General features: G+C 42.6%; 2 protein-coding genes across 3 annotated transcripts in view; one reads left to right on the plus strand and one right to left on the minus strand.

Annotated features, from left to right (window-relative positions):
* The first annotated feature begins 291 nt into the window (after positions 1-291).
* On the plus strand, positions 292-4,079 carry RASL11B (RAS like family 11 member B). The gene is made up of 4 exons (XM_052681985.1): positions 292-460; positions 538-594; positions 1,508-1,584; positions 2,467-4,079. The coding sequence occupies exons 1-4, from the start codon at positions 337-339 to the stop codon at positions 2,935-2,937; spliced, it is 729 nt and encodes a 242-aa protein (XP_052537945.1). The 5' UTR covers positions 292-336; the 3' UTR covers positions 2,938-4,079.
* Positions 4,080-5,634: 1,555 nt separating this feature from the next.
* SCFD2 (sec1 family domain containing 2) overlaps positions 5,635-24,187 on the minus strand; it is a 177,440-nt gene continuing 158,887 nt past the window's right edge. For both annotated transcript variants that reach the window (XM_052681984.1, XM_052681982.1), the window contains exons 6-9: positions 20,009-20,154; positions 16,126-16,260; positions 10,622-10,741; positions 5,635-7,269 (exon numbers count right to left, since the gene is read on the minus strand). In XM_052681984.1, the coding sequence (XP_052537944.1) occupies positions 7,177-7,269; positions 10,622-10,741; positions 16,126-16,260; positions 20,009-20,154 (494 nt within the window). In that variant the 3' untranslated portion in view covers positions 5,635-7,176. The remainder of the gene's footprint in view (positions 7,270-10,621; positions 10,742-16,125; positions 16,261-20,008; positions 20,155-24,187) is intronic.

Here is a 24,187-nt window from a genome sequence, read left to right on the forward strand (position 1 = left end):
AGCAGCACTTGATCAACTGCTGTTGGCTGCAGGGGCTGTCTGACACCCAACTAGGGTCACAAATACCCGCTTCTGGCCTTCAACATTCAACACGAGGTTGAGCTCGGCTCCCATTTTTAAGCGCTTCCAGCAGCGAGCGCACGAACCAGCCCCCCCTTCAGCCTCCTCGGCCCCCACCTCGGCACGGGGAGGGGACGGGGGCGTGGCCTGGATACGAAAGGCTCTCTGATTGGCTGTCGGAGAGGGGGCGGGGCTCGAAGCTGGCGGGGGCCGGGAAAAAGGCGGCGGGAAGGGCAGCGGTGTTAGTGGGAGTGCGGGGCCGTGCGGGGCTGCGCGATGCGCCTGACGCAGAGCATGTGCACCATCGCCGAGTGCGCGCCCGGCGGTGAGGGCTGCCCCGCGGCTCGGCCTCGCCTGGTTAAGATCGCCGTGGTGGGGGGCAGCGGAGTGGGCAAGACAGGTGAGGCGGATGGGAGGGAGAAAATCGGGGCCGGGGCGGCGGCGGAGCTCGGCTAACGCTATCCTGCCTGTCCGCAGCGCTCGTGGTGCGGTTCCTGACGAGGCGCTTCATCGGCGACTACGAACGGAACGCAGGTGGGCACCGTAGGGGAACGGGGCGGCCGCGGGGGCGGTTCGGGCGGATCGGAACCCGTTGTCGGGGTCCCTCCGTAGGGGGTGAGCGCTGGGTGAGCCCCGCGAGCAGCTGTGCTGGTGCTTCGTTCTGCCTTGCGCTGCCAGGTGTGCTTTACCTGGTGAAAATGCCCCTCGCTGAAGCAGTTGTTTTTTTTTAATCTAAAGCAATGCGATGTAATGCAAACGCAGTGTTTGCTACCCTCCCAAGCTCGGTGCTTGCAGCCAAGCCATCGGAGCGGCCTCGGCTTAGGGGATACATGGGGCGATGCTCAGCGCCGAGCGCGGGGCGGAGGGAGGTGTGAGCGGCTGAGCTGCCGGAGTGCGGCGATCTGCTGCTGGAACGGCCCGGGAAACAAGCAGCCACCAAAGCCACCCAGCCTCTGGGATCGGCCAGCAGAGCGGCTATGAATAAGCCCGCAGAGGAATGGTTTCTGAGGGACAGAAATACTGACCAGGGTACTGCCCTTGTGTACTAAGGACTGGCTGCTGTGCACAGTGAAGTTACAGCAGTCCTTCATAAGTGACAGAGCGGAGAGCTGTGTGATGCTAAATCCTAGAATCCTATAATCCTTGAATGGCCTGGGTTGAAAAGGACTACAACGATCATTTAGTTTCAACCCCCCTGCTATGTGCAGGGTTGCCAACCACCAGACCAGGCTGCCCAGAGCAAAGGCTTCAGGGCAAGTCAGGGCCAGGTTAAATCCCAGGCTTGTTAAATCCCAGTACTGGCATAAATAGTCATAAATCCCAGGCTTCCAGTAACATTATCACAAACCAAATAATTAATACTCAACCCGAATGACTAATTGGGTAGCAAAAGCATCACAGTCTGTCTGAGAAGTATGTGTGTGTGAACCTATTGCTGTTCTGCCAGGTAACCTCTACAGCCGGCACATCCAGATTGATGGGGAGGTGCTGGCCATCCAAGTGCAGGACACCCCGGGTGTGCAGGTGAGTCGGATGCATCCACGCAGATTATCAAAGCGGCCCGGAGTTGGTGTGTGTGTCTGTGCAGCATCTTGTTCTGCTCTTCCTTGTGACGTTCTGCTGCCTGTTTCAGTGCAGAGCTCTGGGTGGTGGAGCTGGCAACCTGTGCCTAAGCCACAGCTGCCAAACCAGATGGGTTGGGTGCCTGAAGTTTGCTGGTAATGAAAAGAAACGAAAGAAACGGCTCACTGTTTTGGGTGAATCGTTTGTACGCTGGAGGCCTGGTGCTTTGGAATGGCTGAATTACTGAAGTGTCTTGTTCCCATATATTAGGAACATTAGATGGAAAAAAAACCCAACTCACTTTGTGCAAATATGGTACACATGTGAAAGAAAATGTCATGGCTACTGCCCAACAAAACTCATACATTTATATAATAAAAAGTGAAGTCTACTGTATTGGAGCTGTGTTCATTAAGATATTACGGTTTAAAGTTCTGAATGTATAGACCTGAGCAGTGCTGGATTTTTGCCTTTTTGAACTGGGCAACACTCCAGGTCTAAATGTTTCCAGCTCATATCTTTGCTTCCCCAGACTTGCTGTCTAGCCAGTTAATTTCCCATTCTGTGGAACTACAAAGTCTTTCTCTGCATGCAGAACGACTTGGGTCAATTTTCTGTTTGAGTATAGCAAACTCCAGTCTTAAATTCCATTTTTTTTTTTTTTTTTTTTGCAGCTGAATCAACATATGTATTTATTTGACACGCTCAGATTAAGTTTTGTACTTACAGTGTGAAATGCAGATACATAGGTCTGAAGCTGTAAAATGCTGTTTAGATTTAAAGGAGCCTTTTAAAAGTCTTTTACGACCTCAACCATCTAATTTGAGACCATTCACTCTACAGATTCACGAACACAGCCTGGATTGTAATGAGCAGCTGAACAGATGCATTCGCTGGGCAGACGCCCTGGTGATTGTCTTTTCCATCACAGACTATAAGAGCTATGAACTGCTCAGTCACCTGTACCACCACGTTCGGCAGATGCATCCAGGGAATGCTGTCCCTGTTGTCATCATAGCAAACAAAGCTGATCTCTTGCATGTTAAAGAGGTGGAGCCTCAGCACGGACTTCAGCTGGCCAACATGCTGGGCTGTGCTTTCTATGAAGTGTCTGTCAGTGAAAACTACAACGATGTCTTCAGTGCCTTCCATGTCCTCTGCAAAGAAGTCAGTAAACAACAGACCACCAACAGCACCCCCGAGAGACGGAGAACTTCTCTCATTCCACGACCCAAATCGCCCAACATGCAGGATCTGAAGAGGAGGTTTAAGCAAGCTCTGTCTGCCAAAGTGAGGACTGTCACGTCTGTCTGACAGCAGGGCCAAGAAGAGGCGTTGTTCTTCTCAATGTTTCTCCCAAGTTTGAAACCCGGGGTGTCTAACACTGGCATGTCTGCAGTCTGATGGTGTGACAGGATGGTTCTGCATGGCTGTAGAAACGAGAAGTTGCTTGAACAATGAACAGTGGCAGATGGGAAAAGAATAAAAGCAAACCAAAAAAAACCCCCACAAAAATAGTCTTGAAATGGCTCTAGGATGTAACTTGTAGAACAAGTATTTTCACTTGGAAATGGACCTTTCCAATAAATGCCTTTTTCTCTGATGGGACAGATCTGGCTTAATGTTTGTGCAGAGACAACCTTTTAGCTGTGACTCTCAACTGGTACTTGAGCAGGGAAACACCCTGAACTGTAGCTCACTGTTCAGAAGTAACCACTCCAGTTTTACAACACTTTCATTTGGATGGAGGACAGCATGATATATCTGTTCAGTTTATTGCACAGTAGAGCTGTATTTCACTCATATTTCAAAACAAGAACACATGCAACTGTTCTGTAAAAGTAAGTGTGAAGTCAACGGACATGACTGGGTATCGTGACTGTACACAATGGTCCTTTACTTTTTTACTGGCTATGTTATTGCTGACAACTTGACCAGACTCTTTGTATGCCAAACTATTGTGCATAGGGTGTAAACATATGTAATTACAAATATCTGGTGGGTCTTTTTTACTGTCTGAAAAAACACTGTTGAGACTGAATGATCTAACACAGAGCTTTCTAGGAATAAGCCTGGAGTTGGAGTGATAGTCCATTACAGCTACCAGTGTGAGACACTTTTCTCCTCTTTCTTTCTTTCTTTCTTTCTTTCACTGGTGTATTATAATAGGCAGAGAAAGAATCAGTGATTGAGCTTGATGTGAAGCATGGCTGCCCCAAGGCAATGAAGCTGGCTGTTTGTTCAGAGCTGAGCCGGTCCCTGTTCATCCCTAAACACATGTGGCTGACTTAAGCATTTCTTCTTATTTTATTTTTTTCCCTACATTGAGCCAATGGAGTTCACAGGCTAAAGGCCTTACACACATGCACTTTAAAAAGCCAGTTGTGCTTTTGTTTGAACTGTAATTTATTTATTTTATGTACAGTTGCTTTCAGCATTAAATTTTGAATTGCGTATTTTCTCGTGTGTTCTTCCTATGTGTGAGAAACAATTGGTAATAGCCAGCAAAGCCTGGAGACAAAGTAATTGTTTTTGCAGAGTGGTTAACATACATTGCAGAAACTGTAAGAAGGTCTTTGCTGCCTGTGCTGTTGATTTATTAGCATTATCTGCGGGGGGGAAAGCTCTCATAACTGCTTTCCAACTTTTACAAAACTGTTTCAGAGGACGTACTGAAAATAAAAATCGGATTCTTTATACTCCCTTGTCAGAAAACTCCAGCGAGAAGAGAATGAGGTAAGGAAGGTCAGTGTTTGGCAGAAAAATGTTTTAAGGGGCTTTTGGTTTCTTTAAAAAAATATGCACAACAGCTTTATACAGACTGGTGTGACAATGAAGAATTGAATCAAATTATTACAAGCCTTGAACTTGATTTGTTGACATTTAAAGGGATTTTAGGCTGGGCGTTCCTGACGGGGGGAATGTTAGTGCTAAACCTAGAATGGTGCCATGCATGTTGTCCCCTGATTAGCACACAGCTCTAATGGTGGAAACACTGGTCATGCTGATGGTAATCTTTGATTTGAGCTACCACTCTCACCTGACCAAGTAAGGACTAGAATTCAAACACAACAGCCCCACCAGTCTGAGCTTACATTCAAATGCTGTTTCACTGATTTCTGTGCCATTTCCTTGCGCCAACAGTGGCCTTTTGTTTTCCCTACCCCATAGCTGGTGAGCACAACTCTGTGTCACATGCAGAGGGCTTTGGCACTCCTTGATGTGGTCCAGCACCCTGCACCCTCCCAAACAGTCCTGTGTGGCTCCTGGTCATGGACAGCTGTCAGGAGACCACTCATTGCCCAGGTCTTTTCTCCAGCATATGCTGGAGCTACGTGTAGCTATGACAACTATTTTCTACAAATAGGAGATAATTATTACACCAGGGCCACTGGAAAGACCCCACTCCAGCCTTGGTCTAGGAGAGGAGTGGGCTTTTTGTGACTGTGGCTTTCATCTCTTCAGCCACTGAGCACCAGATGGTGGCTGGATCCCAGCATCCATGGCCACAGCTGTGGCCACACTGGCTGAAAAGATCCCGTCAAGGGGAGCCTGGAAAATTGGTTCTGAGGCAAGTCCTCTTGCCTCAGTTAGAGGAGCTGCTTCACCCACAGGATGTGCAGAAGAACCAGTGTCTGCTTAAACCCTGCACCCCTCTCATTACCCTGCAGAGCTCGTCCTCAAATGGCCAGGTCAGAGACCTGACTCACGAAAGAAAGTGGAAGACAGAAGGTCACAACTGCAAGCCTCCATCACTTCAGGAACACAGCAGCAGCTCAGAGATATGAGTGCCTGAACCTGCTTGATGCTGCAGAGGTCAGCAATGGTTGCAGGAGGTAGAAGAGCCTTTCTGCTACCAACAGAGCATGGAAACTCCTTGAGGACATCTCCAAGAGAGAAGGTTTTGGTTCTTAGGGGTAGTCAAATACTGCAAGTAAGAGGGGTGGCAGGAATATGCAGTCCTGGTATGCATAGCCCTGTGTCCTAAGAGGGAAAGAGATGAGGACTGAGCATTGTAAAGGCATTGCTTTATTGATTACATAATTCACAAAACATCTACAGTCTAAGATTAAATGATATAGAAAGAAGAGGAAATGCAGAGAAAGGCTATTTGCTCTCAAGCTGTTCCGCTCAAAATATTTCTTGAGCTTTTAACATTGCAATCTCATAATATTTCTCATTTTTTACAGCACAAAATTCCATTCTAAAGTCATTCTTATAAATTGTTCTTTCATAGAGGCAACATTGTCCATGCTTTATAGTTGGTCCTTTGTTTCCTTCTAGCCACTCAAAAGTGAATTTAAACCAAAATGCAGCCTTTTCTGGAGACCATTATAAACATTTAAGAGAACTCAAGCAGGCTACTAAAAAAAGGTTAAAGAGCTACTTCCTATTTAGGCTATTCCTTTGACATCAGAAAGAATGCTATGTTCAAGCAAACTTCATCTATCACTTGACATTCTCGTTCTTAGTGTGAGCTGCAGTCTTAACCTTTCTCGGATGAACCAAGAGGATGCAGCTTCAGAGCTCCTCCATTTTATGTTGCAATTTGAACATTTTGTGCTACACACAATCACAATCTCTATTGGCTAATGCTGTTTTATCTAAGATTATATCAATTTGTTAAAAAGAAAAATTACAGAACTGAATGTGATAGCAGCTCTTTCATTATCATAAATGAAATATAAAAGCTGCTCTCTTATCATGCCGTACAGAAATCTAGCTCAAAAAAGAACCTGTCACAGTGGCCTCTTGAAAATGGGAACATGCTTTTTTTTCCCCTCTTTTTTAAATGCATGTGAAGGGAGGATTCTTCCAAGGTTACCATCACCCCATCACAGCCCATATGTCCTCCTTGTGTTAAACTGCAGAGAAGTGTGCCATCAGAAACAGCCTTTTCTCCTGGGATTGTGGGTGGAGAAACTAGAGCAGGAAATGGAAACCTGCGAGAGAAACAATCGTGTAACTCAGCCCTCCATCCAGCTGCTCTACTGTGGCTGGGAGAGCATCACTGCACTGGGAGCTGCTCTGCCAGCTGAACTGGGGCTGTGCTCCATGATCCCTCTCTGGATATAATGAGCAGAGGCTGTTAATACTGTATAAGACACACATCTTTTGCAGGATGACATGGCAGAGAGATGGATTTTGCTGCCCTTTTTCTCCCTCAGCAGCATTTCCCAGCAGAATCAACCCCAGAAAAACACTGGCATTACTTGCAGAGGAAAGTGCTGCTCAGGGAGTGCACATTCAGCCTACCTGGTCCTCAGTTTCTTCTTTTCTAGGGAGTTATTACAGACAATCATCCTTGTGAGTGCTGAGTGGAGGGGGTGATTCAGCACCACGCTGTGTGACTCTTAAGGAGAGGGTGGTACAGGACAAATGGACCAGCTTTAGGAGCCCCCTGTGAGCTGCACAGTTCTCTTGCAGTGAGGTACCCAGCTGCACAGTAGGGGACATGCTGCTTTTCAGAGGGCTGTTGGGAACAGTGACAAACCAGGGACTTGATGCTTCCAGCCAAGGCAGCCATCTATCTTCACCACACATCCTCCCATGTCAGATATCAGGATCAGGTTGGGGATGATCAGCTGCAAACAACTGCTCAATAGCGCCCTGTGGGGTCAGGAGTGCTGAGGAGAGCACGATTACCTGTAAGGGGGGAAAGAAGCAAGAAGTCAAAATTAAAGGGATCAAGACTGACTGCAGCATTAATGAGCTGTGATGTGGACTGTTCCCTTATCCAGCACAAGACACACTGTATATTCCTGGTGTTTACAGGGCCATGCGACCTGCCCAGCGAAACGTCTGCTCACTAATAGCTGCAGTTAAATCACTTAAGGAACATAATGACTAGTAGCATTGTATTCTTAATGAACGTGTGCTTTGATTCACTTCTACCCACATGTACCCAGTGATTTGTTGTGACTGCCATTGTGTTTGCTGTGAGGCACCAAAGGAGCAGCCAGCAGCTTCCTTTCCTATCGCACAGGGCTTTGCCAGCAGGCAGTTTTGAATGACTGCCATTCACCCTTGTTTAAGGTGGAACAAGAGTTACAAAGTACTGCTGGTCTGCTGTGACTACTGGGGGAACTAAAGCCCATGCTCACAGGAGTGTCTCTGTGGGCAAGACAAGCGCTCTTCTGCGCATCAAGACCGTGCTCCACCTCAGGCACTGTTGGGATGCTGTTGCTTTTGTTTGGTCAGGTTTTTAACCCAAGCTGGGTCTAATGAATGAAACTGACACTCGCTACACCAATACACACACTGGTAGATGCACACCCTATCCATTTCTCTTGAGTGAAAAACAGCATGCAGGTGTCTATTGGAAAGGCTTCTCTGCAGAGCAAAACTATCGAGCAAGGAGGGAGCACGTTCTCTCCCAGAGCCAACTCACACTCAGTCATAGGGAACATGCAGTCTATACAGCCCAATATCGCAGGGGATTTGGAAGAAAGAATTAAAGATAAGAAAAGTACTACATTTAAACTGTTTTTTTTTTTTTTTTTTTTTTTTTTTTGTTCTTTCTTTCATCATCTCACTTCAAGTAAAGAAAGGAATCTGGAGCTCCATTACTACAGATTCCATCTGTATTGATGATAGCCTCTCCCTCATTTCTCCCTTTCCCTTATCCTCCCACACAACCTGCAGCAAACTGATGCTGTCTCTTCTCTTTCCTATGGCTGAAAAATTGTAGCTTGTGGATGGCAAAAGTTGATGCTGTCTTACTTTATGCATGAACCAGTGCATTGCGCAGTACATCATATTATAATGCAATTTAATTCTGAAAAGCACAAGTGGACATATTACTTAAGTTTTTTTGTATTTACAAGCCAAACATCAACAATAGCCATGTTCAGTTAAAAGCAATTTCCTCTTGAGTCCCAACTGCTCATAGAAGGAATTTTTTCTCTGTCTCCTCTGGGTAAGTCTGAGCAGGACAATGCGCTTCCTTTGCAGACCTTCCCCTCATTTGGAACAGCACGCCTGTCCTTGATGGTTTACATGAAGGGATATACCTGTCCTGCTCCCAGCTGAAGCACAGGACCCAGGAACTCACAGACTGACCTTCTGCACTGCATGGTGCCTTTCCCATACACAGGGGAAGGAAAGATGCAGCAAGCATCTGATGGTGCATCTGCAGGGATTGATCTGTCTGTGTGCCTCAGCCACAAGCACACATGCTGTGCATGTGGGGAAGAAGGAAGGCAAAACATCACATTCTTTCCCCTTTTTCACTCTCTTGATTAAAGGGGAGAGAAATTTATTTCTTCCTTTCAAAGTAGGATACTTCTCACAAGGTTAGGAAGGGTATTGGCATCATTCACAAACGATGCACAAAAAATGCTGTTTTCTTTTGTGCTTCTCCATGAGAAGTAGATTTGTCCTTCATATTCCTATGCAGAGCAGTTCTCTGGATGGAAACATGTCTCCTACTGCGCATTTAAATGTAATTTGCTTCAACTCCAAAGAACTGCTGAAGTAATCAGAGCATTGTGCCAGTTTCTCTGTTACTTTACTCAGTTCTTCATTTTTGCACCCACATGTCTCTCCATTTCTCTAAAAGCCAATAATTAGTATAAATGTCAGTGCTTTGTTTGAATGGAACAGACTTGTGAGGCCAGTGCTTCCCCCTTGCCCTGACGTCTGAGGCTGACTGCCTGAAACCCACAAAAAAAAAGAAAAAAAAAAAAAAAAAAAAAAGGCTGTTAAGTGCTGGCTCAAGTTAGACAAATGCCTGGCTTTTTAAAAAGAGAATAATCCCAAACAGGTGGCACATATTCACAGCTACAGTGCAGAAATCCAGGTAAATCCAATTAACTCATATAGTTTTCTATATGAGACTCACACAACTGTTTCTTTACTTTTTTCTTCCTCCTCCTGACTCTCCCTTGCAGTCCTTTCACCCCTAACATAGCACATTTTCACAAAGGGCACAGTGCAGTCAAAGCTTAAAATTCTTTAGGAATCTGCCTAAGAGGGTGACCTGCCACTGGGGTTAAGCCAAAGCAAAGCAACACCAGATCCCATGTCACCACTGTCAAGCCTCAATTCTCTCTAGAAAGCCACTCAAAAGTCTTGCTGCATAGTTCTCCACCGGCTCACTTATTAACCCTGTGCTTATCCTTCAGGTTATATTAATACATTTAAGGCGTGGATTAACTTGTCCATCAGTGTGTCATAATCCAATCTGTGTTCAAGAGAGGAAAGAATTTTATTCACTCTTTTGAGGAGATTAGCAATTGACTAACTGGGGTGAAACATGCTATCAGATGAAAAAAACATCTCTAAAATAGAACCCAGTCTTAGAAAATACTGTTGCAAAGACAGCTGAAACACAGAAAGCATGCGATGAACCCAGCGGCTGATCAGCCTTTGGTTGGCTGTTTTGCTAATTTGCTAATTTCTCACTAATCCAAAAAACCTTCCAGAGGAATTCAATAAGAGACGCTTACAAGCCATCTGGAAACTAGACTAGTGTTCAGTGGTCTAGTATTAAATGTGGAGATTGTGCCCTGCCTGTGATGGGGGGGTTGGAGGTTCATGATCCTATAGGTCCCTTCCAACCAGGGCCATTCTGTGATTCTGTGTTTATGATGCATTTGCTGGTACAGCATTTCTTGAATCTCTCTGCAGTTAGTCTGTGTACTGCTACTATACTACTCAGTACTTAGCAGGCAACGAATTGCTCTTGTACACAATTCTCCAAAATTAACAATTATTTTTAACAATCTATGAATTTTTCGAGACATGAAAAAAGCTCCATTAGAACAATGCCAGTCTGTCTGGAGTGCCTCCAACCTGACACAAGTGGTGACTCTAATATGCAAAAAAACCCAGATCCTTGGTTCCTGAACACTTGTTGCCTACAGGCTTCACAGCAAAATTCCAATGCCATTTCTGTCCGTGTGGCTGTGTTTGGTCTAAGTCTGGTATACCAGTCAACACTGTCTGATTTTTTTCATTCTTTGTTCAGATTGAGAACATTTTGAATTGACTCTACCTGAGTACTAGGTTTGCGTGTTGCTACCAGATCTTTCACCATTTTGACCTCAGACACTGTCACACCACCAACCATAAAGATGATCAGAAGAGGATGGTCACCAGGGTGAGGGCGATTCACCTGTAAAATGAAAGAAACAATTATTTTAGTAGATCAGTCTACCTCAGCAGGGATTGATTCTTAGAGCTGCCAGAGGAAGACTAATGAAGAAGTTCAGAAATAGCCATAGAATCCTGTTTTTTGGAGCAACTGAATCAAATAACGTCCAGTTAAAAATCATGAGCCATTCCCAGGAATATGGAGTATTCATGGCTCCCACTGAAATCTAGAGAGGTTTTTCAAGAGGCCTGAGGGCTTCTCTCTCCATTCATTCTTCACTTCTTTCCTTTCTTTCCTAGTGTGGGAGGACAGTACTTGGGAAGGCGCACCGTTTGAATACCTATATGCACTAGGCTTTAAGGAATGGGAAGTAAATCACTATCTGGTAGAGGCAAGGAGTCCAGTTTAAACATGCAAGAATCCCTGCCTTACATCAGTAAATGAAACAATCATAAATAATGTATTTTTGCTAGTCCAGTGAATAAGCCTTTATAATTCATCCAGTGAAAATAAGTCAGATTCATTATATATAAAATCAGTTGCTTTCACTTCAAAGGTTTCATTATTTCTATGATTGGGTTGTAACTCATTTACAGAAACTCTATTCAAACAAAATACTAGTCTCGTTTTTTTTTCCTAATTAACTTTAAAATGGTACAAACATTGAATTTCAGCTAATACGTTATAAAATCATGTTTTAATTTTAAACATGAAGGTGGTGCTATACATCAGCTTCCTCTTAACCACTTCCAAAAGTTTGATTACTTTGCTGTTTCCAACCATTCTTTCTGTCTTGAAAAAACACACTGCCCTGATAATGCCTTGCTCCCAACTTCGAGGAGCATTTGGAAGTGATGTCAATGGCACCCAGAAATAGTTCTTTTTACAGCACCACACGCCTTTCAGTGTGGAACACTCAAAATGTTTGGCTCTAAAAAGTGACGGTGAGAACAGCTGAATTTGCTCCTTAGATTCTCCGCCTCCTCCCCTTCTGAACGCGTAGGATTTCAGCAGCCTTCATGTGTCAGAATGGAAGTGGTAATCATCCCATTCTTGAGTGGAATGCTCTTCCCTTACTTTCACCACCATGATAGATATCTTTGGCTCCGTGGCTCCAGCTCCTCAGGGAAAAGCTCTTTGTGCTGATCTGTATTGTGCCTGCCTCATACATAGTCTTCGGGCAGCCCTGTCCTGCTTTTTGACTGGAAACCTTCGGAAGAGACTTCCTCCCCTAAAACACACATGAGGGATGGCATGCTTCCTCTCCAGTCTGGCTGATCTTTGATGATGCTGTGCTCCCTGTTAAATGTTGCTCCTCAGAAGTTGGAAACCAGTCCAAAAACATATCAACGTATCAGCGAGTGTGTATTGAGTGCAGATCTCCTAATTGCACTCACTTTGTCAGCTACCTTCATTCAGCTGATGGCACAGGTAGCATGTACTACAGTTCAGCAGGTTGACTTGCATTTCTTGCTCTATACTGAGGAACTGTCAGTTTACACCGACAAACTAATTAAAGCAATATACCAGATCTTACAAAGACTCTCTGCACATAATGGAATGTCTGCCTTAAACAAACAAACCAGTCCAAACCTACCGCAGATACCAGGAAGAGGCTAAGTAAAAGCAAAGTATCTATTTATAAAGCAAGTCAGACAGAACCATTACTTGCTAAGATCTTAAGAGTATTTCATGCCACAGTTGCTGTAAGTGGTGACTGTAAGGCTGAAGAAATAAATGCTCCCCAAAATGATGAGGATAGAGATTGACTAAACAAAATGCTTTACAATGACACTTTGAAATAATACATGAAATACTATTACTCCTTTTCATGGCTCTTTACTCTTCTGAACACTGCTGCCAGAACAAACTGTTTCACTCCATTTCATGAAGCTCCTGAGTGACCCAAGGCTTACACAGAAAGCCCAAAATTTAGGAGCTTGCTATTGAACAAAGCCTCTCTTACTATCTTCCCTGGTGACAACTTGCTATAAGCAAGCACACACAACACTAGACACACTGAAAGGACACACAGTATATTAATCAGAAAACACAAGCAGTACTAGAAGAAAATGTCTCAACAAATCATTCAGTCAAAATAAACCCAGATCCAAACACGTGTTGTCTACATAAGTCTTGCTATTTTTCAGAAGACCGAAGTTCAAGCCACAAATTCCAGAAATGCATATTAAAAATACAACTAGGTATGCAAACTCAAAATTAAATTAAAATTGCAATGAAAAGGGTTTTGGAATCTGTAATCTTGTTATTCTATGCACAAATGTTTTGAAGGAGGACAATACTTTGGGTACAAAATATTTGGCTGTGCTAAGAATGTAAATTTCTGCCAAGATCTTTTGTTTGATAATACAACCACCCCAGGCTCTCTCTTTTGAAGGAACTGGCTTCATGTAGCAAAACACAATTCATTTTTGTGTTACAGAAGAGCTGGAATGGACTGAAACAAAAGCAACGCATGCATTCTGGAGTCCTTCTAAAGCTATTTTGTTTCAGGACGTTTCTGAGGCATCTGAATTTCATTTAGTGTAAAATACGAATTTTGCAAAAGTTCCCAAGTGAAATTTACTTTCAGTTCAAAATATCATGCATTAAAAATAATTGGTACCATTATCTCAGGCAATTAAAAACACTAAATAAGAAAAAAAGCAAAACCCCGAAAGCCTCCAGCTGTGACAGTGGCACATAAAGAGATGATATACTTGAAATTTGGTCAATTGCTGATGTCCTGCTTCCCCAGACTCTATAATTGCCATGGAAAATGGCCTGTAAAACCTTTACAGGCTGCTGGGCACGCAGGTCAGAGGGGAAGGGCTGCTGCTCTAAGGGCTGCCTGCCTGAATTACTGATACAGCTGAGAAGAGAGTGCTGTCTGTCAGGAAAACCCCATTACACTGAAGCAAAAGGGACCATAGGAAAAAGAAAGAAGGAAGAATGCCTCCCATGTTTATTTGAGTTGGCATTTATATTCAGGCATTGAGAAAGAAATATAAATTTGAGGAAGTTCATCAATTAATTACAGTGCTGATGCTGCAATAAGTGTAGAGATGGTCTTGTGTCAGAAATACAGGCTGGACTCATTCATGCAGTAAACAAGGACTTGCCAATAAGCCAAACTAGAAACTAAATGAAGAAGCACAGACAGACTATTGTGAGATAAGCGATGGTGTCCATGAAATATTCATCCTACACGATGTTCACTTGGCCATCTGTTATATATTCCTTACAACAGTTTTTTGTTGTTTGTTCTTCTTACTTGCAGAGATGCAGGCACTTGAGGTACACTCCACAAAGAGATGCCCACCTCCTCCTGCAGAAAACTCGTTTTAGGATTACAATCCCCTCAATCCCCTGTTAAATTTTCAGGATACATTTTGCATTTTTCAAGAGCTCTGTTGTTCCTGCTTGCAAGAAGCTCTCTGCAAACAAACTTTTATCCTCTTCCTCTTTGACATCATGCAGTCAACAGAAATAGAGATGCTGGCTGTCACACAGATCAATCCTTTCCCACTCCTTCCCTGTACTCCCCCATCTGTTTGGATTTTGGTTAATCCCATTATTTTGCAAGTGCTGATCTTTTCACCCAAGTTGGTACAGCAACCAATAGTCCAATGGGAACTTCATGATTAGGATATCACTGTAATTCACTTAAGTGTCCCAAACACAAGAATTAATAATATAGAAAGAAAAGACCTAAAACAAGCTAAACCTGTCACAGTTTCCATATAGACATTTAGACTTGATACTTTTTTTTTTTTTTTTTTTTTTAAAAGGACAAGCTAAGTTCCTGCCTCAAAAAATAAAAATAACTAAATGCAATTGTGAGAGTTAATGATAAATAAATCCAATCATTTAAAAAAGTCACTGGTGTGCACAAGCTTTTTTGCCTTGTTTGATGCAGGAACATCTGTTTCTTCTATTTTTGGATGGCAGCAGCACGATTTTTTTCAGTATCAATACATGAATAAAAACAACACTGGGTCACTCTTTCTATAGCTGTCATCTCATAACTCAGGGCTTTATCATAAGCTCTGAAGAGCTAAGAATTTCCATTTAGTAACCTAGCTAAGTACATTCTGAAAATCCATTTCAGCAGTAGGCACAAGTTCCTGAAAACAGGCATTGTATTTAGACATATCTGATTTTGTCTTCAAGACAGCCTTCTCTGTAATAACAGAAAAATTACTTTGTTATCTTGATAATGGGTTCTAGAATAGAACCAGCACACAAATCAAAGTTATTTTTTGTCACCTGTCTTTAGATGCATGAAAGGCCTAACAAAGAATAGGAAAAAAATGTTTTTCTTTTCAATTATCACAATACAACAGAGGCTGGAAGCAATTTTAAGATCTCATCTAGTCCATTTCCCTGCCTAAAGCAGTGCAGACTTCAAAATTACACTGTGATGTTCAGGGCTTTGTACAGCCAAGCTCTGAAAAATCACAGAGATGGAGAATCCATCCAGTCCCTCTGGACTTTCTGACTGATTAGCCTCCCGTCCTCCCCACTGCATGTTGAAGCTCGTCAAATTATAGAAAGAGCATTGAACATGGGGCTCCTCTGCTGATCTTCTTGCCCTGTAAGACCTCTTTGTTCTTAGCCTATCTCAAGGCTGTTCATTATCCACAAAATTCCTTGATGAACTGTCTTGTGCAATGCCTTTTGGAAATCTGGGGGCTTCATACAAACTGGCACTTGCTTACTAATTTGCTTGCTAACATCTTTGAAGAGCTCCAAAAGCTACGTGAGGTTGGACACCCCTTCATTGAAGTTTTATTGAAGCCACACTGGCTCCTCCCAGACATATCACCCTTATTTCCATGCCCAGTATCACCCTGTATAGTCAATGAATATAAAAACGCCATAATGATGAAATAAACAAGAGTTTGGCAAAGCAGATTATAATAACAAAAAGAGAATAGATAAAAAGCTTATCCATATCCTAGACTCACTGCAAAACTCCAGAGCAGGGATCTCCAGAAGAGATCCTTTCCCACTGGTAGTCAGCTCTTAAATGGGTCTAGGAAAGGCAGAGCCAGGCTCCACCCCTTCCAGCAGCACAGGTGAATTGCCTTCACCTGTGCTCCTGTGGCTGACTCATTGCTTACCTCAAGTGATCAACCAGAGGTTCAGGCCTTGATTCAGCAGTTCCCATACACACCCTTACTTAGGTGTCCAGTCTGCTCCATTCTCCAGGTGGTAATATTCACTTATTCCATACCTGCAATATGGTACCTCAATCTATTTCCAGCCCCTCTGCAAGGTTTTAACTCTCCCGACTGTCCCTTATGCTTCCCTCTACAGAATTAAATATATAAAATCACCTATTGCCATACAATGATAAACTCAGGGAAATTTTACAGATCAACTTAGGAAACCTTATTTACCTTCATGAACATGCTGAATCCAGTTTTAAGTAGATCGGTGAGGCCTGATGACATATGCTCAATATCAACAGAATCAGGTCGATCAGCGCTGCAGATCTCTTCCACCACCTGTTTTAGCAGTGGTTTGTAAGAAGCCTGCACAAAAAGAACACACTGTGAGTAAAGCTGTTTAGGCTTGGTGCAACTGCTCTTCTAAATCTTCTATTTCCATTAAAGGAAACAAAAAATATTTATTCTAGAAAGAAAGCAGCACAGAGGCATTTAAGTATTTAAAAATGCTTCTGTGGCAGCAGTGTTTTTTGTGACCTTAACAACAAATGGTGTGCACCAGCACAGTATTGAATGGAAAAGTTAGGAAGAAAGCCCCATATTTATTCTACTGTATGTGTACTATATGAGTAAAGGCAGGCTAGGAATAAAGGGGGGCTTCTAGTTTCTCAGGAGTGTGCTTTGGGATAGTACAGAGGGGAAGAGCAATAGGATAATTCTCTGTTGTCCATCATGTACCCATGTCTCATTTGCTTTGGAATAATTTTACAACATTCAAACAGGGAGGTATTGCTTGCTGACCCCTTCTGCCTTCCTACAGGTGTCATATCATCACTGAAGTCTGGATATCAGCAGGGCTGATATCTACGGAAGGCCTTGAAAAAGAAGGGCCCCAAATCCTGCCAATATCATACATGTCAGTTCTTCAGATATGTTAAGGATCAGGAAGAGCAGGACGTGCAAAGGTGCAGACGATCTGCATCCTGGAATACTCTTAATAAGACCAGCATTTTAGCCCTAAAAAATGGTAAAGAGCCTTGGACAAAAGACCAACTAAGTAAGAAAAGAAGGTATATTTATAGAGGAAAAAATAGGGCGATTACATCAGAACAGGATGAGGAAAGATGTGTAGGGAGAGAATTTATTAAGTCACTAAAGTCAAGGAAAATGGCATTCACTATGAATGGGAGATGCCACCCCAAATATTAATGTCATCCACAGACATATCCTCAGTGAATTGAAAAACTGGAGGTGTGATAGCCTTATTACATGGAGCAGTATGTTTAAACAAGTGGGGTTTTCTGAGTTATCCAGGCACTGACCCAGTGAGTTAACAAGATCAGAGCTCTGTTCCCATCTTTAAACACACCAAGCATTTACCATGCTATGTTCTTCAGGGACCACCTTGAAAACGTTTCCACAATAAGAATTCTAGGGAATTTTAGGATCTTCATTTAAGATCCTCTTTAATGAAAATTCAGCCTTATTTGATTTGCAAATTGAGTTTTGTTTGGCTTCTTTGAACCTTGCCAAAACTGCTAGGGAGCCACAATAGTTTCAGGAAGTGCAACAGTCTTTGAAAATTAGCAACTTTCCAATTGTTGTATGTTTTCCTTTGGGACTAGTGCAGGGATGCATTGGCCCTGGACTTCTTAAGAGAATTAAGTGTAACGTCATTCTTTTTGTAGGGAGAATGCTTTTGTAAAGGGACATCATGCAAGATAAACATAAAATAGCTGGAAAATAAAAAGCTATCTGCATGGTTACGTAACTTGAAACTATAATTTTTTAAAGCAATTGAAAAGATGCTTTTCATGATTAACAGTCTACAGTGAGAATAAAAGTACACTTTTTGAATACAGTCTTGGCAATGCAGATTTATATAATTTATCTATTTATTTTCACAACATGTGCATATTTTTTAATTGAGCCAGTAAAGTAAATTGCAGCAGACGTTAACTGCAGTATCTTTCAGTAGAAAATAAGAAGATTTGTGTCAAATCTAGTAATGCAATAAACAACTGTTTGAAAATATACATGTGAGCATGACAACCTATTATAAAGATCTGTTTAATATCCTCATAGATGAGAAACAGACATTGGGAATGAAATACTTGGAGCAAAGATCAAACCATAGTTAAACAGAGAGACTTATTGTGCAAAATTAAAGGATAAATATTATCTGACTTCAGACATAACTATGTACTGGAAAGGCAAGGCATTAAAAAGTTCCATGATTTTACATGTCTGAAATTTCAGGGACAAAAGTCAGACACCTTCAAAATGATACCAAAGGCAGGTTTCACTATTAATGCTTTGATAACTTCAAAAACTTTCAAAACCTTTTATTACTTGACATTTACCTATCAAAAATTTTGCACATTTTAATTCTATTTTTATACAATAGCTTCATAAATTTCTAATTCTTGTAGTGAAACTATTGGAAATTTTAATTTTTGGTGTCTAGTAGGGCACAAAATGTGTTACAATAATTACTTTAAATCTCTGTGGCTATCATACACATCTTAGACATGATTATAAGGAGAAGAAAAGAAGAGAGGTGAGGAGAAGGAAAGAAAGAAAAGAGGGAGAGAGGAAAGGAAGAAAACAGGAAGGAAGAAAGTGAGGAAAGAAGAATAAAGAAGGAAGAATAAGGAAGGAAGGAGTGAATACATGCAAGATCAAGATAAAAGTAGTTACATATCAGTCAAATTACATACTCTTGTCTTCCATGGTCAAAACATTAACTGGTTTGATGATCTGATGGAAACATTCATCCACTGTTTTATGCAAAACTACAAATTTCAAAAGTCTTTCAAAGAAGCTATTCAATTAAACATATGCACAGAAACCATTTTTTGATTCTTGAGACACGGAGGCTTCCTTGCTCCTAACATATGTAGCAGAAAAACACCTATAGGCTACAGCCTATAGATTTCGTCAGGTGAGCTAAATTGCTGTGTGCAAACCATGTGGTACCATTTGCTAGATAAAAATATGATCCTTTTGTAAAGAGATGTACGGCACAAAAATGTACTGACTGCTTGTTTCAGCTACTCTAAATCTCCTAAACTGCCCTCAGCAGAAGGTTGTTTCTGTTCAAGATAATTAAACCCACTCTACGGCCAGACTGGGTGCTGCAAACAGTTAATACATCCCTTGCTGTGTTCCAGCACTTAGCCCTAAGCAAACAGCCTGGGTTACATCCAAAGAACATAGTGATGCTAATTACACTTTAGGTAACTTTCAGAGGTCATTTTCTTATCATCTGACTGCCCCTACATTGACCTGTTTTAAACACTTAACAATTTTCCGCATTTCAGACACCAGACTGGTCATAAGTACTTGTAGACTTCAGTAACAATTCAGTAACAAATCCACCTTAGCTTTCCAGCAACATGTTGAAACAGTTCCCATTCTTGCTGTTGCAAAGCCTTGCTTAATTTGGACCATGTCCCTTTGCCGATCTACAGTATACTTAAGAGTCTGGAGCAATATTTTTTTTTCTGGCTTAAGGCTGGAATCAAGTTTTACAGTCTCTCTAAATCACTGTATGTGTTTCCCACTGTAAGCTCAATTTTTAACTGAAAAAAAAAAAAATAAAATTAAACACTTCAATGGATATGGGAGAAGAGAAAAACACTGCAAAATAGTCCTGATGACCTGCAGTTCACGTGTTCACTTTCTATAAACAGAAGCTGTTTTTCTCACCTATTCACAAATGGGATTGCCTCTTAGTTACAGAAATGGGAAATAAAATACACAGAAATACAGCTGCTGTCTGGACACAGGCATCCTGCTTGGATAAGACATGAGAAGCCAGTCCAGTTGCATATTGACCTTCTCCTTTAAATTTAAATTATCTCACAGAGCTACAGAGGAAATCCCCATTTTCTTCATCAGATAATTCTTTATTGACACGGACATGGATATGCATGAATTCGAATGAAGGACTTGATGATTAGGTCAATTATAAGATCTCATAAATCTATTGCACGTGGACAGAACCCATACAGGATTAGCACAGCAGCAAAATCAGTGCTGCTCATGAAGCTGGAATTTTGACAGGCTTCTATAGATGCAACAGACACATAGAAAAGGAAGATTCACTTGCCTGATTGGTGTTGCTGCCTGGATTATGTACAGACTTAAACTGCTTCATATGCATTCGAGCTCTCGCAACATCCTTCAGCAACTTAAAGACATTGTCCACTGCATCTGTGGCTTTCTGGGATGTTAGATCCAGTGCCGAGTTACAGCCTAAAGAAATAAAGAAACATAAATGATAAACTTTCATGCACTTTGATAATAAGCAGTAGGAAAAGGCTAAGTGAGAGGAAAATGCGAACAAATGACAGAGAACAGAGCCTCTATGCACTAAAGGTACACAAAAAAAGGCAGTAGTATCAAAAATTCATAGGGAAGTCTCAATAGTAATCTAATCTGGATCGCCGTCCTTCATATCTTTGCATTTTGTATTATATCTTTTACACTATGCACTTATACTATAAAATATCTACACATACATATGCACTTATACATAGGTCTAAGACCACTCCTGAAATATGTTTATCAGATACTGAACTTTCCTTTGTCTGAACTTTTTTTCATGTAGGACTGTGGCTTGGGTCACCTGCTGGTGCAGCACAACAAAGCCAGGTGGCTGCATGCTTCACACCTGCAGGGCCACACCACGTCAGGGTGCTGCAAGTCAGTGTCACTGCAACCCCCAAAGCAACCGAGTGAACGTGGAAGGAGCCTTGGTGACTCTCATGCTGTAATTTTATGGGCAGACACTTGTGTATTTTTGATAGGGCTCTTGATATTTTTTTTTAATGAGTGAAAATAGCTTACAGAAGTATTTCTATTTGTTGTGTATGTGCAAGATCTGCATGCTCTGATACTCTGATTGACTAACATCTAGATATTTCATTCGGCAGAGGAGCCTAGGTGTTGTCTGTGAAGTATTGAACACAAAAACCCACTCAGCAGCTCATCACTCCAGTCTGTAAGTACTGTCACATCAGCGGTGCTCTCACAGTCAGAGAGGCTCCTGTGAGAGATCCTATGCCAGGTTATATGGAGGAGAACAGTGTTCAACAGCTGCAAAATGTGAAGCTGGGCACTCCTCAGGCCGACAAGGCTTACAAATAGAGTCTGAGGCCACTTTATAGTGCTTCACATTTATCACCAGCTCAGGCCAAAAATGTTCATAGAAGATCTTGCATTGTCAGTGTGCTTTTAACCTACCCATGGGAAAACACACAAATGAGCAGACAGGGAAGTTACTGTTGGCTCCCAGCTCACAGGCTGGAGATATTTAATTGCTCATGTTTCCAAAGCAATTTGCAAATGAAAAATAAAATGAAAAGTTGTCTCTCATCATTGTATAAATCGATTTTTCTTCTCTCTGAGACAAGCTTTCTCTTTTTTAGCTGCACCGGAGACAGGCAGCCTCTAGCTACCTTCATTTGTACTTTCATTGTGCTCTCTGCAGCCTCTCTGCACAGCCGCCATCAGTGCTGGCCAGCCCTGCTCTGGCATGTTTGCTTTGCAAGTGAACACAAGGCCCCATGCCGAACAAGTTCAGGCAAGGTAAAAATCACATCAAGTATGCTTTGCTTTGGACACTCTTCTCATTTCTAATTAATTATCTTCTCGGGCCATGTAAAAGCCTTTTGCTCTCATTCTATGGTTATTTTTCTCATTAAGAGAATTGTTCGTTTCCTTCTCCTGTTGGCATCACCTCTCTGTCTCTTTATTTTAAGAAGAGTGTTTCTACCAAGATGTTTCCACCCATCTTGTCACTCCTCCTTCCTGGAACCACAGGCTGCTTTCTAGGGGACACAGCCTAGCTGCGTGCCTAGAGCCACTGAGATGCACCTAACTGCATCTGGACTGTTACGGGCCCAACCTGCTCCTCAGCAACTCCTCAGCAGTCTGCTTACACCTCGCTGAGGGGAACAGCTCTGCTCTGGTTTCCCTGTAGGTGGCTGCAAATCAGAACCAGTTCTCACTGCCCCAGCGTGCACATAAGGGAAGCAGAGCACAGCCCCTTTTCTCTCCCTGCTCAGTGCTACTGAGAAACTTGCTCCTATTCCAACAGTGAGGAGGTGGAATACACTAGCTGTTGCACTGCTCTGTGCTAGTTACAACAACCCCTCCTGTTACAGTGCTCCGTTTTTTTGGGTTTTTTTACAACCATAGAATCATAGAATCACCAAGGTTGGAAAAGACCTAAGAGATCACCCAGTCCAACCGTTCACCTATCACCAATAGTTCCCACTAGACCATGTTCCTCAACACAGCATCCAGCCTTTCCTTGAACACCCCCAGGCTCGGTGACTCCACCACCTCCCTGGGCAGTCCGTTCCAGTGCCTGACCACCCTTTCTGAAAAGTAATACTTCCTCATGTCCAGCCTGAATCTCCCCTGCCGTAGCTTGAAGCCATTCCCCCTGGTCCTATCACTAATGACACGAGAGAAGAGGCCGACCCCCAGCTCACTACAGCCTCCCTTCAGGAAGTTATAGAGAGCAATGAGGTCTCCCCTGAGCCTCCTCTTCTCCAGGCTGAACATTCCCAGCTCCTTCAGCCTCTCCTCATATGGCCTATGTTCCAGAGCCCTCACCAGCTTTGTTGCCCTCCTTTGAACACGTTCCAGGGCCTCCATATCTTTCCTGCAGTGAGGGGCCCAAAACTGGACACAGTACTCGAGGTGCGGCCTCACCAGTGCTGAATACAGGGGAACAATCACCTCTCTGCTCCTGCTTGCAACGCTGTTTCTGATGCAAGCCAGGATGCCATTGGCCTTCTTGGCCACCTGGGCACACTGTTGGCTCATGTTCAGCCGAGCATCAATCAATACCCCCAGGTCCATTTCCTCTACGCAGTCCTCCAGCCACACCGCCCCAAGCCTGTAGCGTCGCCTGGGGTTGTTGTGGCCGAAGTGCAGGACCCAGCATCTGGCCTTGTTAAAACTCATCCCATTGGCTTCAGCCCAGCTCTCCAGCCTGTCCAGATCCCTCTGTAGGGCCTTGCTACCCCCAGGCAGATCCACATTTCCAGCCAATTTGGTGTCATCTGCGAATTTACTAAGGGTGCACTCGATGCCCTCATCGAGGTCATCAATAAAGGGAAAGTTAGCACTGAGAGAGCATGAATGAATTTCTTTGAATCCCAAGCTCTCTTATATAAGAGAAAAGCCTTTAAAAGAAAATATCTGGACATGGCTTTCCTGTCAGAGTTAAAGAAGACCGGTTGTGGAAAAAAGAAAATCACCATTAACCACTGTGGGATTAAAGCATTTAAAGCATCTCAGTGATATCTCAAGAAGAAAACAAGCTGATGTTGTGCTAAGTGGGGCCATAAACTGAACCAAACCAGTGTCTCTACAGATTCCTGAAGTCAGGAGGAATATCATTTTTAAGGAAACACACTGTGAACCCATGGTCTGTAGTTATACAGTGGCATGTGGTTATTCCTTGTTTAAAAGCAACAAAGGAGAATTTGTGAACTGTGTATCACAAAACCTTTCACTGAGCTTTGTCTGCTTTGACACAAGGCCCAGGTGCTATAAACAAACCTTTTCTTTCTCAAAAGCAGTACATTTTGACACATTCTGAAGGTCTTGAATCTTTTGAGACACCACAAGAAGTCTACACTGCTTTCAAAATCCAGAAGTGAGGAAACCTGAAAGTTTATTGCCTTACTCTGTTTTATACCATAAGGCTGTCATTGCTATTAACTTAGACTCTCTCTAAAGCCCATTTACAAAAATAAACTGATATAGACCCTGCAAAGCATGGAGCAGAGCTGGCAGAGTAGCTAAGCCATTTTAGCAGCACATACTGGAGCATGGGCTAAAACAGAGAACTGACACATTGAAGAAGCTAAAATCCAGCATCAGGCTTGCATTATGCAAGTTATTTTCTAGGTACATACTTAATTTGCTTTTAGCAAAAGGCAGAGAAAGAACAGAGGTACAGGGCATCTTGAGGATCAGAACTCAAAATATAGCAGTATGATACAAAACTAATGAAAGTCTTCCATTTTCAGACTTCAGATGGTAGTATAACAATAGGGGATCTTTATTTTACTTGCAGATAAATCCAAAGCCATACATACATATACCCACAGCCATAAGTTTAATAATATGTTTTCAATATATTCATACACTGTTATGAAAAAGTAGGTAGAAATGAATATGCTTACACAGACCATGGTTGCATTTTGCAAGGTGAAAAAAAAGTGTTAACAACTCAAACTAGAACGTTTGTGTGACTCCCCATTCA

This window comes from Tympanuchus pallidicinctus, unplaced genomic scaffold (genome assembly GCF_026119805.1).
Source record: "Tympanuchus pallidicinctus isolate F22 unplaced genomic scaffold, pur_lepc_1.0 scaffold2, whole genome shotgun sequence".
Taxonomy (NCBI): domain Eukaryota; kingdom Metazoa; phylum Chordata; class Aves; order Galliformes; family Phasianidae; genus Tympanuchus; species Tympanuchus pallidicinctus.

Excerpts from the sequence above, each read along its gene's own strand:
- RASL11B (XM_052681985.1), top strand. The coding sequence starts at position 337 with ATGCGCCTGACGCAGAGCATGTGCACCATCGCCGAGTGCGCGCCCGGC. Across the intron at positions 461-537 it reads CAGCGGAGTGGGCAAGACAG|CGCTCGTGGTGCGGTTCCTG; the intron begins GTGAGGCGGATG and ends GCCTGTCCGCAG. Across the intron at positions 1,585-2,466 it reads AGGACACCCCGGGTGTGCAG|ATTCACGAACACAGCCTGGA; the intron begins GTGAGTCGGATG and ends TTCACTCTACAG.